Source organism: Neophocaena asiaeorientalis, unplaced genomic scaffold, assembly GCF_003031525.2.
Source record: "Neophocaena asiaeorientalis asiaeorientalis breed wild unplaced genomic scaffold, Neophocaena_asiaeorientalis_V1.1 scaffold218, whole genome shotgun sequence".
Classification (NCBI taxonomy): domain Eukaryota; kingdom Metazoa; phylum Chordata; class Mammalia; order Artiodactyla; family Phocoenidae; genus Neophocaena; species Neophocaena asiaeorientalis.
In genome coordinates this window covers 12,534,454-12,549,272 of record NW_020172818.1, presented here as the reverse complement: position 1 = coordinate 12,549,272, position 14,819 = coordinate 12,534,454, and the positions used below count along the sequence as shown (strand labels likewise).

At 50.0% G+C, this 14,819-nt stretch overlaps 1 protein-coding gene across 1 annotated transcript in view; it reads left to right on the top strand.

Moving 5' to 3' along the window:
- CRMP1 (collapsin response mediator protein 1) overlaps positions 1–11,295 on the top strand; it is a gene marked incomplete at its 5' end in the record, with an annotated part of 74,043 nt that extends 62,748 nt beyond the window's left edge. Inside the window, 2 exons of the mRNA XM_024741773.1 lie at positions 6,340–6,505; positions 10,315–11,295. Of these exons, the coding sequence (XP_024597541.1) occupies positions 6,340–6,505; positions 10,315–10,406 (258 nt within the window). The remainder of the gene's footprint in view (positions 1–6,339; positions 6,506–10,314) is intronic.
- Between the last annotated feature and the right edge of the window lie 3,524 nt (positions 11,296–14,819).

The window sequence follows — 14,819 nt, the reverse complement described above, 5'->3', positions numbered from 1 at the left end:
TTTTTTTTGCTGTACGCCAGCCTCTCACTGCTGTGGCTTCTCCGCTCCGGACGCGCAGGCTCAGCGGCCATGGCTCATGGGCCCAGCCCCTCCGCGGCATGTGGAATCTTCCCGGACCGGGGCACGAACCCGTGTCCCCTGCATTGGCAGGCGGACTCTCAACCCCTGTGCCACCAGGGAAGCCCCAGGCTATCTTTTATAGGACATAAAAGACTGAGGAACAGTAGTTGCTTCCTGGGAGAGGTACTGGGGAACTGGGGCTCCAGGATGGGAGACACAACAGTTTTTTAAATCATAGTCTTTTGTATTATTTGAGTTTTTACATTGTTCATAAGTACCTTTAGGAAATAAAACAATTAGCTTTTATTTATTTTTTTTAACATCTTTATTGGAGTATAATTGCTTTACAATGGTGTGTTAGTTTCTGCTTTATAACAAAGTGAATCAGCTATACATGTACATATATCCCCGTGGGATAGGGAGGGTGGGAGGGAGATGCAAGAAACAATTCTCTTTTAAAACTCTATGTGGTTGTGGGACTTCCCTGGCAGTCCAGTGGTTAGGACTCTGTGCTCTCACTGCCAAGGGCGCGGGTTCGATCCCTGGTCGAACCCTAGTCGGGGAACTGAGATCCCGCAAGCCATGCGGCGTGGACAGAAGTAGAAAAATTAAACAAACAACAACAGCCAAAAACTCCATGTAGTTGTGAAATGTAGAATGTGACATCTGTGGGTAATACAACCTGAACCTCCTAAGAATTCCCCAATTGAGGAATGCCACTGTGGCGTGTCATGTGTCCTTCCTCTAAGAAGACAACTAACAGACCATGCTGGGCTGAATGAGTTTGGGCAGTTGTCTAGTTTTGACTGCAAGGTAAGTGATTTGCTTCTTGCACTGCCTTTCAGTATTTACAGTCCACATTTGGGCTTCAGCAAAATTGTAAATTACTGCCTAGCGGGGTCACTTCAGGGTGACTCAGGAAGTGCTAGATGAGCAAATGTTAAAACTGAAAACAGATCTTCTGCCTGGGGCCTGGGAGGCAGCGGCCACAAAGAGTCTAAAGCATAGTATTAGCAGCTGTTTGTAAAAAACCAACATCGAAGCCCTGAGTACGCACCTAAAAACCATCAAAAACAATAAGAGAATCCATCAGCTGATTCCAAATCAATATAAAGAATTGATACCTTTTCTATGAGATAATTAAAAAGCACTTTGAAAAACAGAATGGAAATCAAAACCCTGTTTCTAATAACAATCAAAACTAAAGAGTTCCATAAGCGCAAGTCCTTTTATGCTAAAAACATTCGACAGAGTAAAAATATCAATTCTTTCTAATTTATAAAGTTGAAGTCATCGCATCAGAAAGTGGAATGGAATTGTTTTTTAACTAGAAAAACGGAGTTCCTAGATAGACAATTTGAGAATAGCCAAAACATTTCTAAGAAAACGAAAACTAAAGAGAGCACTAATCATCCCAGTTATTAAATCATATTATAAAGCTACATTGATTGAGGCAGTTTGGTACTAGCAGAAGAGAAGAGAGAGCCAGGCAATGGACCGACCACATATATGAGAGTTTGGTTTCAACAAAGGAGACTGTTAAAATTACACAGACAGTTATTCAACCAATTGTGTTTGAATACCCGGCTCCTGTACTCTTGACCACAAAACTAATTCAAAATGGGTTGAAGATTGAAGTAAAATAAAGTTATAAAAGGGCTAGAATAAAACACATTTTTTAAAATGATCATTTTGAAGGGGAGAAGACCTTTCTGAGCAAGACACAAAACTTAGAAAATACAAAGGAGAAGATTGGTCTGTTTGACCACTGACTACATACAAATTAAACCAAGAAAAAAACCCCTCTACATTGCAGCAAATGATAATATTTAATACTTTATGAGATCAAAAGGCAGAGGACAGACAGGGAAGTTTGGTAATACACAGTATTGGCAATACACAGGACAAACAAAGGGAGAGATTTTTTAACATTGAATATGTCCTTAGAAACCGTTAAGGAAAATACCAAGAACCTAATAGAACAGGGCACAAATACGCAGTGACAGAAGAAGAAATATACAAACGGTTTCTATTCATTTAAAAACAGATCCGATCTCAAATACAAATCACTGCAGTGAGATGCTGTTTTTACCTGCGCCAGTGTCTGAGATGCTGGGGTTTAATAGGATGGAGCTGAGGTGGGACTGGCATGCCAACAAACTCATGGAGTTTTGTCGGGAATGGAAATCAGCGCTGCCTTTTTTTGGAAGGCAAATCTGTCAAAGTTAAAATCCGTTTACGCTTTGGCCCAAAGTCCACATCTACGAAGATATTCACACATGCCGGTGTGGACACTCAAGTGTGTTTATTGTGGTTTTTTTTTTAGCAAAAGCAGGGCAAAGACCCACGTGCTTGTCCCTGAGAATTGGATAAATAAATGGTAGTATGTCCCTGGGGTGGAATCCAGTGCAGCAGTTTAAGGAATATCAAAACATTTTTAACCCACGACATGGGAACATTCACTGATGGGGAGCATCCTCTGAGGTAAGGAGAAAAACAAAGGTGAAACTGTCTGTCCAGAGCACTTGGAACATGAGAAAGTTACTCACGCACAGAAAATATCTGGGGTTCCAGAAAGGTCAGTGTGGGACAGGCATCTCAGTCTGAGGTCAAAGAGAGACCTGCTTTTTAAAGTTACATATCTTGGGCTTCCCTGGTGACGCAGTGGTTGAGAGTCCGCCTGCCGATGCAGGGGACACGGGTTCGTGCCCCGGTCCGGGAGGATCCCACATGCCACGGAGCGGCTGGGCCCATGAGCCATGGCCGCCAAGCCTGCGCATCCGGAGCCTGTGCTTCGCAACGGGAGAGGCCACACAACAGTGAGAGGCCCACGTACCGCAAAAATAAATAAATAAATAAAGTTACATATCTTTTGTACCGTTTGAATTTTCACCGTATTTTTTCCCTACTTTTTGAATAATCAGTTTGGCTGGTGGTAGTTATATTCACTTTAGGACTAATGAAAGGAATGCATATTTTCTAGGAAATGTTTTGTCTTTCAAATGAGTAAATAAATAAAAATGACCTTACCTGATGCTGGAGGGGATTTCATAGACATGAAATTACGAAATATTCCCCCGCTGCCGATGTCGCATCAATCGGTCCGATGCCTTCAGAAAATAATTTGGCAGTCTTTCAAAAGCTCATATCCTTTGACCCAGTAATTTAATTTTAGGAAAAATGAAAGAAAATGTTTTGAAAAGAAGACCCCAGAATGTTCAGTTGTAGTCGGAGTGGCTTCATCACCTAACTCCAGGAGGCCCATTCACTTTCACGATGCCCCAGACGATATTAGTTAGATTATATAAAACCACCAGCAACGTAAAAGCCCGACAGTGAGGGGCTGATTATGCAAATGAAAGTGTACAAAGGAATATTACACAGTCCTAAAGGTGTTTTCCAGAAAGAGCAAGCATTGGAAAATGCCTGTGATAGGATGTGTAGCAGAATCACCATTAGGATGAACAGGGCTGATGAGGAGAAAAGCCTCGGAATCTGGATAAAAGCCTGTGGTTCTCGCCGTGCAGGCTGTGGAGTACAACATCTTCGAAGGCATGGAGTGCCACGGCTCCCCGTTGGTGGTCATCAGCCAGGGCAAGATCGTCTTTGAGGACGGCAGCATCAACGTCAACAAGGGCGCAGGCCGCTTCATCCCGAGGAAGCCCTTCCCCGAGTACCTCTACCAGCGCGTCAGGATCAGGAACAAGGTATGTGGCCAGGGTCTGTAGTGTGCAGAGCGAGCAAATGTCACAGCTGCACGAGCCCCTCCTTGCTCACGTGTCAGAGGAGCTGGGACGTGACCCGCCTGCGTCTCAGGCTGGAGTGAGGACCAGACGAGACTGACGAGGTGCCAGCGATTTGCCAACTGTAAAGGGCTGTGCCTGTGGGGTGATGGGAGGAGTCCTGGGAGTACACCAGCCAGGACGCACATCCTGCGTCATCCTGGGGGGTGGGGTCTTCACCACCCCCTCTTTTAGGTGTCATGACCTTCCTTCTGTAGATCAGAACCCTGGCGCTCAAGGCAGTGCAGGACTGCCCAGCATCACACAGCTGGGAGAGCTCTGAAGCCCTTAGTGCCGTTTGGTAAAAATAAACCTCCCTAGCCCACTTGAGGGGTGGCAGAACTGCCTCTAGACTCCCTTCGATCTGCCCTCTTTTCTCCTTCTCCTTGCTCCCCTTCCATTCTGCATCCTCCTTCCCCGCTTTTTCTTGAGGAGTCTTAGCATGGACTCAGGAGGTCAAAGGGCATGGAGTAGGCACAGGCTCTGTCCCGTCCCCAGTCCCCAGTCCAGTTCAGAGGAGGAAGTTCGCTCATGCTTCAGAAAGACTCCCACCTGTGATCAATCATCTTCCCTAATTAGGTCCCTCCCATCACCATGACAACCTGCTTCCCGCACTAAAACGGCTCATGCCTTCCAGAAAGCCCAGCTTTATTTGTGTATGTGCAGGGGGTGCTCCTGTGTGTATGTGCTCCTGTGTGTATGTGTGTGTGCATGTGTGCCCGCCTGTGTATGGTCCCACTCTCCTTGTGCTTCGTAAGTGGCACCAGTGCCACCAATTTACATGCAAGAGGCCCGAGGCCTCCTGGCATTCCCAGACTCCCAGGCCAACCATCACAATGCTCTGTGTCTGTTTACTGTCCCTCTCCACGCCTTAAAGTGTAGCATCCCAGGTCAAGGATACCAAATCGCACAGATGTTATGCGTCAGATGGGGAAATGAAGGACATGGAGAATTGGCAGGTTAGATCCGAAAGATGGCCAGGGATAGCTGTGTGGCCACAGCAGGCTGCTGAGAGACAAAGGGACTCGTGTAAACTCCTGTTTGGGACACCTACCAAGGGGGCAGAAACACACCTTGGCTGGCTTCATTCCCTCTAAATCAGTTTGAACCTGAGGTCTGTGGTTAACAGTCAGCATCTGTGAGAGGTGGATGCCTGACCTCGATGCCAAGACGTGATCTGCAGTGGCCAGGCAGACGGGTCCCCCGGCACAGGGCCACCCTCCCCGCATACCTGAGGGCAGAGCACGGAGGCCAGGCCAGGTGGGGGATGGGCCCTGCCCCAGAACCTATGTCTGGCCAAGCTGAGTTCAGAGGTCACCGAAGGGAACTGGGGGGCAGGAACACAGGCCTGGAACCGGCTGGAACCAGGGAAGCCCAGAGGCGCAGGAAGCAGGTATTGAGAGGGATGGGGCAGAGTCAATGAGGCCCCAGGGCGTCAGGGGAGCAGGGCTGCTGGAGGCAGAGGATGGGTTATCACCAAGCAGCGCTGGGCCCTTGATATTGGTGCTGAAAAAGGACCCCTTTGTTGTAGAGGAGGGAGCCTAGGGCTGGGGTCGGGCGCTGTCACCTGTGCAGGGGAAGAGGGACGTGAAGCTGGGGTCAGGGCACTGTCCCTGACTGCACGTGTTCCTGGCCACACTCTGTCTCCCAGGGCCTGGGACGGACGCCCACACGCCCCTGGCCGGCTCTGAGCTCACCAGCAGGCTCCCAGCCTCCCACCGGAGCCCCTGCGGCTTTTGGCTTCTCTGCCTCATAGCTTTCTCTCCCAGGACAACCCTCCACCCATGGGGATGGAGGCTGTGCGCTGTGTCCCGTACTCCCTGGGGTCCAGGAGGTTTGCCCTCTGCGGTAGCCCTGAGCCAGGTGCCCTCAGAGGCGGCCTTCTCGTTCTCTCTCCCTGTGGTGGGTGCTCTCCCTCCTCTCTCCCTCCTGCTTTGCGGGATCACCTTCCAAACTACCTGCCCCCAAATCCACGATGAAGACGACCCCCTGATGCCACCAGTGCCCGATTCAGGGGTCCTTGTCAGGGTGTCAGGGAAGTGTTTTCCTCTTGGAAACAGCTTTGGAGTCCTCCTGCACGAAGCTGTGTATGTGTCTGTGCTTGTGTGTGTATGGATATGTGTGTATGTATGTGGGTGTGCACTTGCCTGTCTTTTTATGTATGTGTTGGATTGTGTGTGTGTGTGTGTGTGTGTGATGTTATATACGTTAGTGTGTATATTAAACACGGTGTGTATGCAGGCATGTGTGTGCACGTACGTGTGTGAATTGTGTGTGGGTGTGCATACATGTGTGTGCGCACATGTTTGTGCACGTGCGTATATGCATGCCTGTGCACGTGTGTGGGCGGGTGCCTTGTGTGGTGTGTGTACGAGCACATGTGTGCATGTTTGTGCATACGTGTGTGTATCCCCGAGGAGACCATGGTCACTCTCCTGCACGCGGGAATGCATACATGCATCTTGTCCATCAGTTGCTCTTCTTGTTCTCTGTTTAGGTTTCTGGGTTGCAGGGGGTTCCCAGGGGCATGTATGACGGTCCTGTGTACGAGGTGCCAGCCACACCCAAATATGCAACCCCTGCTCCTTCTGTCAAATCTTCGCCTTCCAAACACCAGCCTCCACCGATCAGAAACCTCCACCAGTCCAACTTCAGTTTATCAGGTACGAAACTACAGCGGCCAAGGTTCCCCACCCCACAGTGGCCCCCAGAGCCCTGAACTCCTGAGAAAGGAATCCACGGCCTCAGGCGCTCGATCAGGAGCCGGAGATGGGAGTGTGGGTTCCCCTCCCCTCCCGGGGTTGGGCAGAGAGGGCTGGGGGAGGTCAGAGAGCAGAGAGGGTCCGTGGGAGCAGCACAGAGATACCTGACCCTGATTTATGAAGAGTCTGCCTGAAAATTGGCCTTATGCTCTTCCTTAACGCTCTTGGGGACATTTTACACTCTTACCCATGAAGCTAAGTGTGGAGAGGGGAATCAGAGTAGCTGCCCTTGCTGGATGTACGTTCTGGGTCGGGTCTTCAGCCATCCATGGTAGTACAGCACACACTCTCATAACTCATGACTGTTTCATCTTCACAACAGCCCTGTGTGTAGAGTGGTGTTATTCTTAGGGCTCCAAGACATTCAGCGTCAAAATGCCAGGACTTGGTGCTCAACAAATGTGTGCAGACAAAATCAAAAGTTCACGTGCTCCTTCAGACTTTCTGAAGGCTCCTGGGCCGTGTGTCTACAGTTTCATCAGATCGCCACACAAGGGCAGGTGTGCACATGTTGGGACATTGCCTTGGAATTTCGAATATTTGAGGTGTTAGCATGAGTTGTATGCTGTGCTAGGTGCCAGGAATACGGTAATGAATAAGACACAGCTGGGCAGGCTCAGTCTATTCTAGAGGTCAGCAAACTTTTTCTTAAAAGACCATGTAGTAAATATTTTAAGCTTTGTGAGCCAAGAGGCAATATCTAAGACCATTTGAAATGGAACCATTTAAAAATGCAAAAAACTATTCTTAGCTCATGGGCTGTAAAAACAGGGCTGAGGGCTTCCTTGGTGGCGCAGTGGTTGAGAGTCCGCCTGCCGATGCAGGGGACACGGGTTCGTGCCCCGGTCCGGGAGGATCCCACATGCCGCGGAGCGGCTGGGCCCGTGAGCCATGGCCACTGGGCCTGCGCGTCCGGAGCCTGTGCTCCACAACGGGAGAGGCCACAACAGTGAGAGGCCCGCGTACCGCAAAAACAAACAAACAAAAGAAAAAAAACAGGGCTGAGTTTTCTCAACGGGCTGACTTCTGGTCCAGCAGGAGTGAAGGACATTTAAACAGAAAAGGCGATGTAGTTGGCGAAAGAGAGAATGAAAGGGGCAGAGAGAAGATGAAATGCCAGTTTCAGTGCGGGGGTGACAACCTACCATCCATTCAGGGATTACGCAGCGGGGAGCATGAATCAGAGGGTCCCCCAGTCCAGTCCATCTCACTTTCCCTGAGCCTGTCATGGAAGAGTTTCTCCCACACCGTGTGATCCAGTGTCTAAAGAAAACTAATATTTTTGCACAAGTGGACCCTAAACACAACTGGAATATTTCATCTGACGCGCAGTCAGCAGAACAGGGATTGGTTGCAATGCTTGGAAAACTGTCTGCGTGTGACAACACACAACCTCAGGGAGTTTGCACACTGGATCTCTGGTCTCATGTTATGTAATTCACGATTGCAATTAAATGCTGAGAGACATTCCCTCCCTTTTAGAACAACAAAAAAACAATGAAATGGCAAGTCTGCAGGAAGTGTCCCCCAACCATCCTTCTTCTCCCTGCTCAGCACCCACTTCTCTCTAAAGCCCCAGCACTGCCTTTGACCAGCCCCTCAGCAGTTTCACAGGTGACTCCATTGGATACCAACTGCACAGACACTTTACAACATCAGGATGGACTTCACAGATGTCCTTTTAATTAATTAATTTATTTATTTTTGGCTGTGTTGGGTCTTTGTATCTGTGCGTGGGCTTTCTCTAGTTGCGGCGAGCGGGGGCCACTCTTCATCGCGGTGTGCGGGCCTCTCACTGTCGCGGCCTCTCTTGTTGCGGAGCACAAGCTCCAGACGCGCAGGCTCAGTAGTTGTGGCTCACGGGCCTAGTTGCTCCGCGGCATGTGGGATCTTCCCGGACCAGGGCTCGAACCCGTGTCCCCTGCATTGGCAGGCAGATTCTCAACCACTGCACCACCAGGGAAGCCCCACAGATGTCCTTTTAAATATCTGAGTGAGGTTACATCATAAAGACATAGCAAGGTTTATTGAAGTACTGTCCTTTTGTACAACAGGTATTTTCAAAGTACCTGGCATGTAACCAAACGAGGTACAGATGCTTATGAGGTAGAAAGATATTAAGCACTTGGCCTGATTTCTGGGTCTAGGAAGACACACTGTCTATCAGTGAAACTATGAGAGAAAATCAAAGTCGGTACTCTAAACCAAATTCATTGTGGCTTACACAGATCATATAAAGTCAGAGGTAGAACTCATCTAGTTATTTTTGTCGTTTTCATTGAAGTCTTAATTGGTAAATCTTTGATTCCTTATGAGGGTCAGCATTTTTCATGTGTTTATTTTAAATTTCCTCTTTGGTGAAATCATTGGGAGTGATGGTGAGAGGGGATAATCCAGTTTCCACCTCCTGGTTCCCGGGAACAAGACATCGAGTATCGGGCGTTGGTTCAGTACACATATTGGACCCTGGGAGGCAGCGCCTGACCCTAGCGGGCAGCCTAGCAGAGCTCTCAATGTAGACCATCCCAACTTTGTACCAGGCCAGCATCTTCCGATCAGTGAGGTTCACGGTGAATCCAGTGAATCCTGTTGTCGTGTGCTCATTGTTACAGCTGCTTTGCCATAAAATTGATCCTGTGGTTTGAGGCAATAGAGTACACAATACTGTGGATAGGAGTCGGCTTTTATTTTACAGAAAAGGAAATGAGGCCGGGAGAGGGGAGTGTCTGATTCCAAATTACCCAAATTCCAGGCACCCTTTGTGCTGGAAGTGAAGTCTCCCGACTGGACCCCTGTCCACAACATCCCTCTTTCCCAGCATCATCCGTCATTCAGTCTTCATTTAATACATATTCACTGAGCGCCAGGCACTGAGCTTAGTGCTCCAATTTTAAATCTTGCTTTAACTGCAAGAGAATGCGTGAGATTGGAGTGGATGGTTGGCTTTCCAGATTTAAAACAAAAAAGGCCACCCCCCACCCCCGCCCATGCAGACCTGCCCATTGCAAACAGGGTGGGTAAACCCAGCTCCAAGTGTTCACACACAGCATGCACGCATGCACACGCATGCACAGATACACACACGCATGCACACAATCTACAAACGCACATACATGTGCTCCTGTGCATAGCACATAAAACACCCTGGGAACAATGGACACTGCCAAGTGTTGAGTGTGTGGTAGGAGCTGGGGCTTTGGGGACAAACCAGTGGGGCTACGATCCTGGCTTCCCTGCCCTCTAGTGGTGCCCCCTACAATGCGTGACCTGGGCCTGAAATTCCTCATCTGTAAACTGGGGCTAAAACAACACTCCCTTCATAGGGTTGCTGTGAGCCCTGAATTCGACAGCATATGTTAAAGCACCAAGTCCGTGTCTGCACGCAATAGGCACTCAGTAAGTGTTTGCCCATTTGTCTCAAGAACATGAAGCCAGACAAGAAGGAGCACAGCGTGGTCAGGGCTGCAGGAGGGTGGCCCCGGGGCCTGGGGGGCATAGAAGAGGGAGCAACGGACCCCGTGGAGGTCGGGGAGCCTTCCCAGAGGTCAGCCTGGATTGAAGGATGGTGAGGAAGGAAGGCGTGTTGAGACGAGGGCTCGGCGTCCCAGAGGCTGGGGGACATGACATGAGAGGGCACCCAGCCCGCAGGAGCAGCACATGGAGCTGGTGTCAGCAGATCTCGCTGGAGTGACTGGCTCTGTCTCTTCCAGGTGCCCAGATAGATGACAACAACCCCCGGCGCACCGGCCACCGCATCGTGGCGCCCCCTGGTGGCCGCTCCAACATCACCAGCCTCGGGTGAAGGCAACTCGTGGATGACCGAGCGTGAAGGATTCTGGGAAGGATGTCCATCCCTTGCCCTGTCAGTGTTTGGAAACCCACAGTATCGTTTGGTACTGATGGGGGGAAAATGGAATGATGTTCTTTCCTTTTTGGTTTAGGAAGAAGTGGTACTAGTGTGGTGTGTTTGCTTGGAAATCCCTTGCCCGCAGTCGTGTGTTCATCTGAGTCCACCTCAGAGCATGGTGTCTCCAGGCCCCTCCTTAGTGAACACAGGTTCCAGCCTCGTCTTGTACTGTCCCTCCCACTTCTGACGCCACGGGCTCCACGATTCTCTGAGTGGTTCCCTTGCACCCCTGTAGCTGTTCTAGGATAGTTGATGCATGTTACTAAGTTACGTCTGTGAGTCTGTGAGTGCGTCCGACAGAAGACAGCCGAGGCCCTACATAGACACGAAGCCCAGACCTCAAGCCCTCGGGGGCAGCTCCAAAACTCACAGCAGGAAGATGTGTCCTCATCGTCCCCTCCCCCAGGTCTACACGAGAAGGAAGCCCGCCCCACCGCCAGAGAAGCATCCCTCTCGTCCTGTGTCAGGAACCCTGGTCTCCGTGGCACCTGTAACTCGCCATGACGTCTTTCCGGTCTGTGTGTGTCCTTCCATCCCGCTCTAGACTGCAGGCCTAGCCAGGTTCACACTCAGAAAGGGGTCTCCCACCCTCATTCAGGGCTGACCGCGGTGTGGCCACAGCTGCTCCCGGCGCCCGTGTCCTGGTCCCTCCCAGGCGGATGACGAGGCCGTCAGATTTTTAAAGTTTTGTACATAGTTTTCCTTTGTAATCGCCCTCATTTTTACTTAACAGCTGACTTATTGTGACTCTTATTTCTGAATTCAAAGCTTGTGAAAAAATAAAGAAAATAAATGGCCCACTCCCTGACTGGGGTGTTTGCATTTAAGTGATGGCTGCTCAGATGCTCATGCTTTGTGCTCCCCTTTGTAGTAACGGGACAGCGGTGCTTACTTCCGCAGGACTCGCTCTTGTTAGGTAGCCGGGGGAGCGGAGGAGGGAGGAGAGGGAGCCAGTCATGATTTGGGGAGTGTTAGGTCATGAGAACAAGGATGAGAAGAGGAGGACGATGGCTGGCCAAGGGCTTCTGTGAAATAGGTTGAAATCACATCATGTACCTTCCCTCCTGCCCAGCCTTTGCTTGGTGTGCTGTCTCTTCCTGTGTGTTATGTGGGTCAGACTGCCTCAGATTGGAAGTGCCCAGCTCCTGAGCTTCACGTTTCTGACCTCCAGTCCCACGGGAGGTATACATTCTAAGGAGGAGTAAAACCTCAAAGTTGTTTGTCTTGATTACCAGTCAGTAGTGGTGGTGATGATGCTGATGGTGATGTCACGTGATGGTGGTGATGGTGGTGGTGATGGTGGTGATGGTGGTGGTGATGGTGGTGATGGTGGTGATGGTGATGGTAGTGGTGGTGGTGGTGGTGGTGGTGATGGTGGTGGTGGTGATGGTGGTGATGGTGGTGGTGATGGTGGTGATGGTGATGGTGGTGGTGATGGTGGTGATGGTGGTGGTGGTGGTGGTGGTGGTGGTGATGGTGGTGATGGTGGTGATGGTGGTGGTGATGGTGGTGATGGTGATGGTGGTGATGGTGATGATGGTGATGGTGGTGGTGGTGGTGGTGGTGGTGGTGGTGATGGTGGTGATGGTGGTGATGGTGATGGTGGTGATGGTGGTGGTGGCGGTGGTCGTGGTGATAATGATGGTGACATTATCTGTGCAGCACATGCTACATGTCAGGTGCTCTGTAAGGTAGACACTGTTATTAACATCATTTACAGATGAGTCCTAGAGGTCAATAATTCATCTAAGATCACACAGGAAGTGGCACAGCCAATATTTAAATCCGGGACCCACATGCCCAAAGCTCCTTGCTTCTAACTGCTAAGCTTTGTCATTTGAGGCAGGATGGCTTTGGATGGTCGTACGTCTACTTTATGCTTTTAGTGTCTTCTCCCCAACCCTCACTGGGTTAGGATACTTTAAGGTCCAGAGAGGTGGTGGCTTAGGTTGTGGATTTTCTTGAAACAAAGCTAAATACTAAGATCAAGAAGGGAGGGTAATGACTTGATATTTGGCCTTGGCCCATGGGGACTACTAGAGGACATCACAGAAACTTCCAGAAGAGTAAAGTTGGCAGCAATAAGTTACCCACCCTGCTCTCTGGAAAGCACTTCCTCTCTCCCGCATCACCCCCCCAGCCTATCAGGGAGCAGAAGCTGAAGTGGAAGCAGCCTTAACATCCTCCCTCTAGGACCGACTCTGATGGGGCCTTTGCCCGGCTGCCAAGTCACCGGACCACTGCCCAGTCAGCGTCACCTGCTGAGGTTGCCAGCACCCCTGTCCTGCACTAGCTTCCCAAGAGGCACAGGCACAGGGGTCCTAGCAGCTGCAAGACAGACAAGCCTTAATTCTAGGAGGCTGAGCTGCAACATTCCTTTTGGTTTTTTTTGCGGTACGCGGGCCTCCCACTGTTGTGGCCTCTCCCGTTGCGGAGCACGGGCTCCGGACGCGCAGGCTCAGCGGCCATGGCTCACAGGCCCAGCCGCTCCGCGGCATGTGGGATCTTCCCGGACCGGGGCACGAACCCGTGTCCCCAGCATCGGCAGGCGGACTCTCAACCACTGCGCCACCAGGGAAGCCCTGCAGCATTCCTTTTAAGTAACGTTCTTTTCATTCATCTCTTGAAATGGTAGGAGGAGGTGGGGAACTTTAGGGGGAGGCTCTCTATTCTCTTATTCATTCATCTGCACCCTTACTTCCCCTTTGCAGAGAGCGTAGCATGGTCACAGTTTCCAGGACTTAGGATGTGGAAGTCTTGGGGAGGGGGCACTCTTCTGCTACCACAATAGTCTTCTGAGTTTCCTTCTAGAAGTTTTATCTTTCACATTTAGACCTATGACCCATCTCTCATTAATCTTTGTACACAGTGTAAAACAGGGCTCACGGCTTGCTTTTTTTCTGTATAGAATCCAATCGACCCAGTGCCATTTACTGAAAAGACCATCCTTTCTCTCATTAAGCTGCAGCAGAACCTTGGTTGTAGACCAGGGTGACCACAGTGCATGGTCTTCTAACCCAGTGGTCCTGAGGTACACTGCTAAATAAACATTGGAACCTGAGCTTGGCTGGGCTGGGGTGGGAACCCCAGTTTGTAGTGTCTGCTAACTTCTGTGGTGCCAATACTCTCCCCGTAGCCAATTTCAAGGTACCAACATGAAGCCAGTGAGCTTTCAATCCATGCAATGTAAGTCGGGTCTGGTGTCCCAGTAAATGCCAGTACGTTTGGTTCACGGGCTTCAAGTTTTCCTTCAGTGACGTCGATTCATGGAGCAAGAGAGCAAGAAGATTCCTGAACAAAAAGGGCTTCTACCAAAATGAAATTTCCCTCCTCCCTCCTTCCCTACATTTTTCCTTCCACCAGTGTACGAGGAGTGCCTATTCAGTACTAGGCATCGTCCTAGTAGGGGAAAGCAATGGGTATATATTCCAGGGGGAAGGTCAGATAGTAACCAAATTATTACCCAAAGCATCTAATTACACACCATGCTAAAGGCTATAAAGGAAGCATTTTGCAGGGAGTAGAGAATGCTCATCTCCCACTCTTCATGTCCCCCAGAGAGAGGTGTCCACTCTCTGGGGGAGAAATGTGGAGGCTCTCCTGGCCTCTGTCTCACTCATTTTTCCCCAGCAGAGGGAAACCACCTGATTTTTCAGAACTGAGAGTGCTAAGTAGCTCCCTTCCTCCCTCCACGGAGATGACCGGCCTCAGGACACACTTCCTTGGATGCAAATTTATCATGAAGTTAGTGATGCTCGTCAGCTGACACTGGGAGGCCATGGGCGTATCTGGGATCTGGGTTAGGTCAGACTGAGTTGGTTTCAGTGGGGATGGGCACGTGTCCAGTGGACGTAATTCCAGCCAGCCCGGGCGCAAATGGCCACCCCCGTGCCAACTCCCCTGCATCGTGACACGGAGCGCAGGCCAGGGGACACGATGCAAATGCATCCCGTGGCACCTGGCACCAGAAGGGCGCCCAGACCGGAAGTGCGCCCAGACCAGAAGTGTGCCCAGCAACGTGGAGAGGGAGCACTGAGGCAAGTGTGCAGAGCCAGAAACCGGTCCATGGAAATCTAGCCATCCGATGCACACAACAGTGAGTGGAGAAATGTTAGAACAAAGTATTACAGAAGTGGGTTAGGCAATTCATTGACTTAAAAAATTATATTTTTGTATTTGTGATTTTGTGGAATTCATCAGGTTCTAAAAATATTTCTTCTGCTCTCCTCTCTCATTCTAAACACATATTCTCTTTTATACCTTTTGTAACTTTATTGGCTTTTTATGAAACTCTCCTTGCCCAAATGT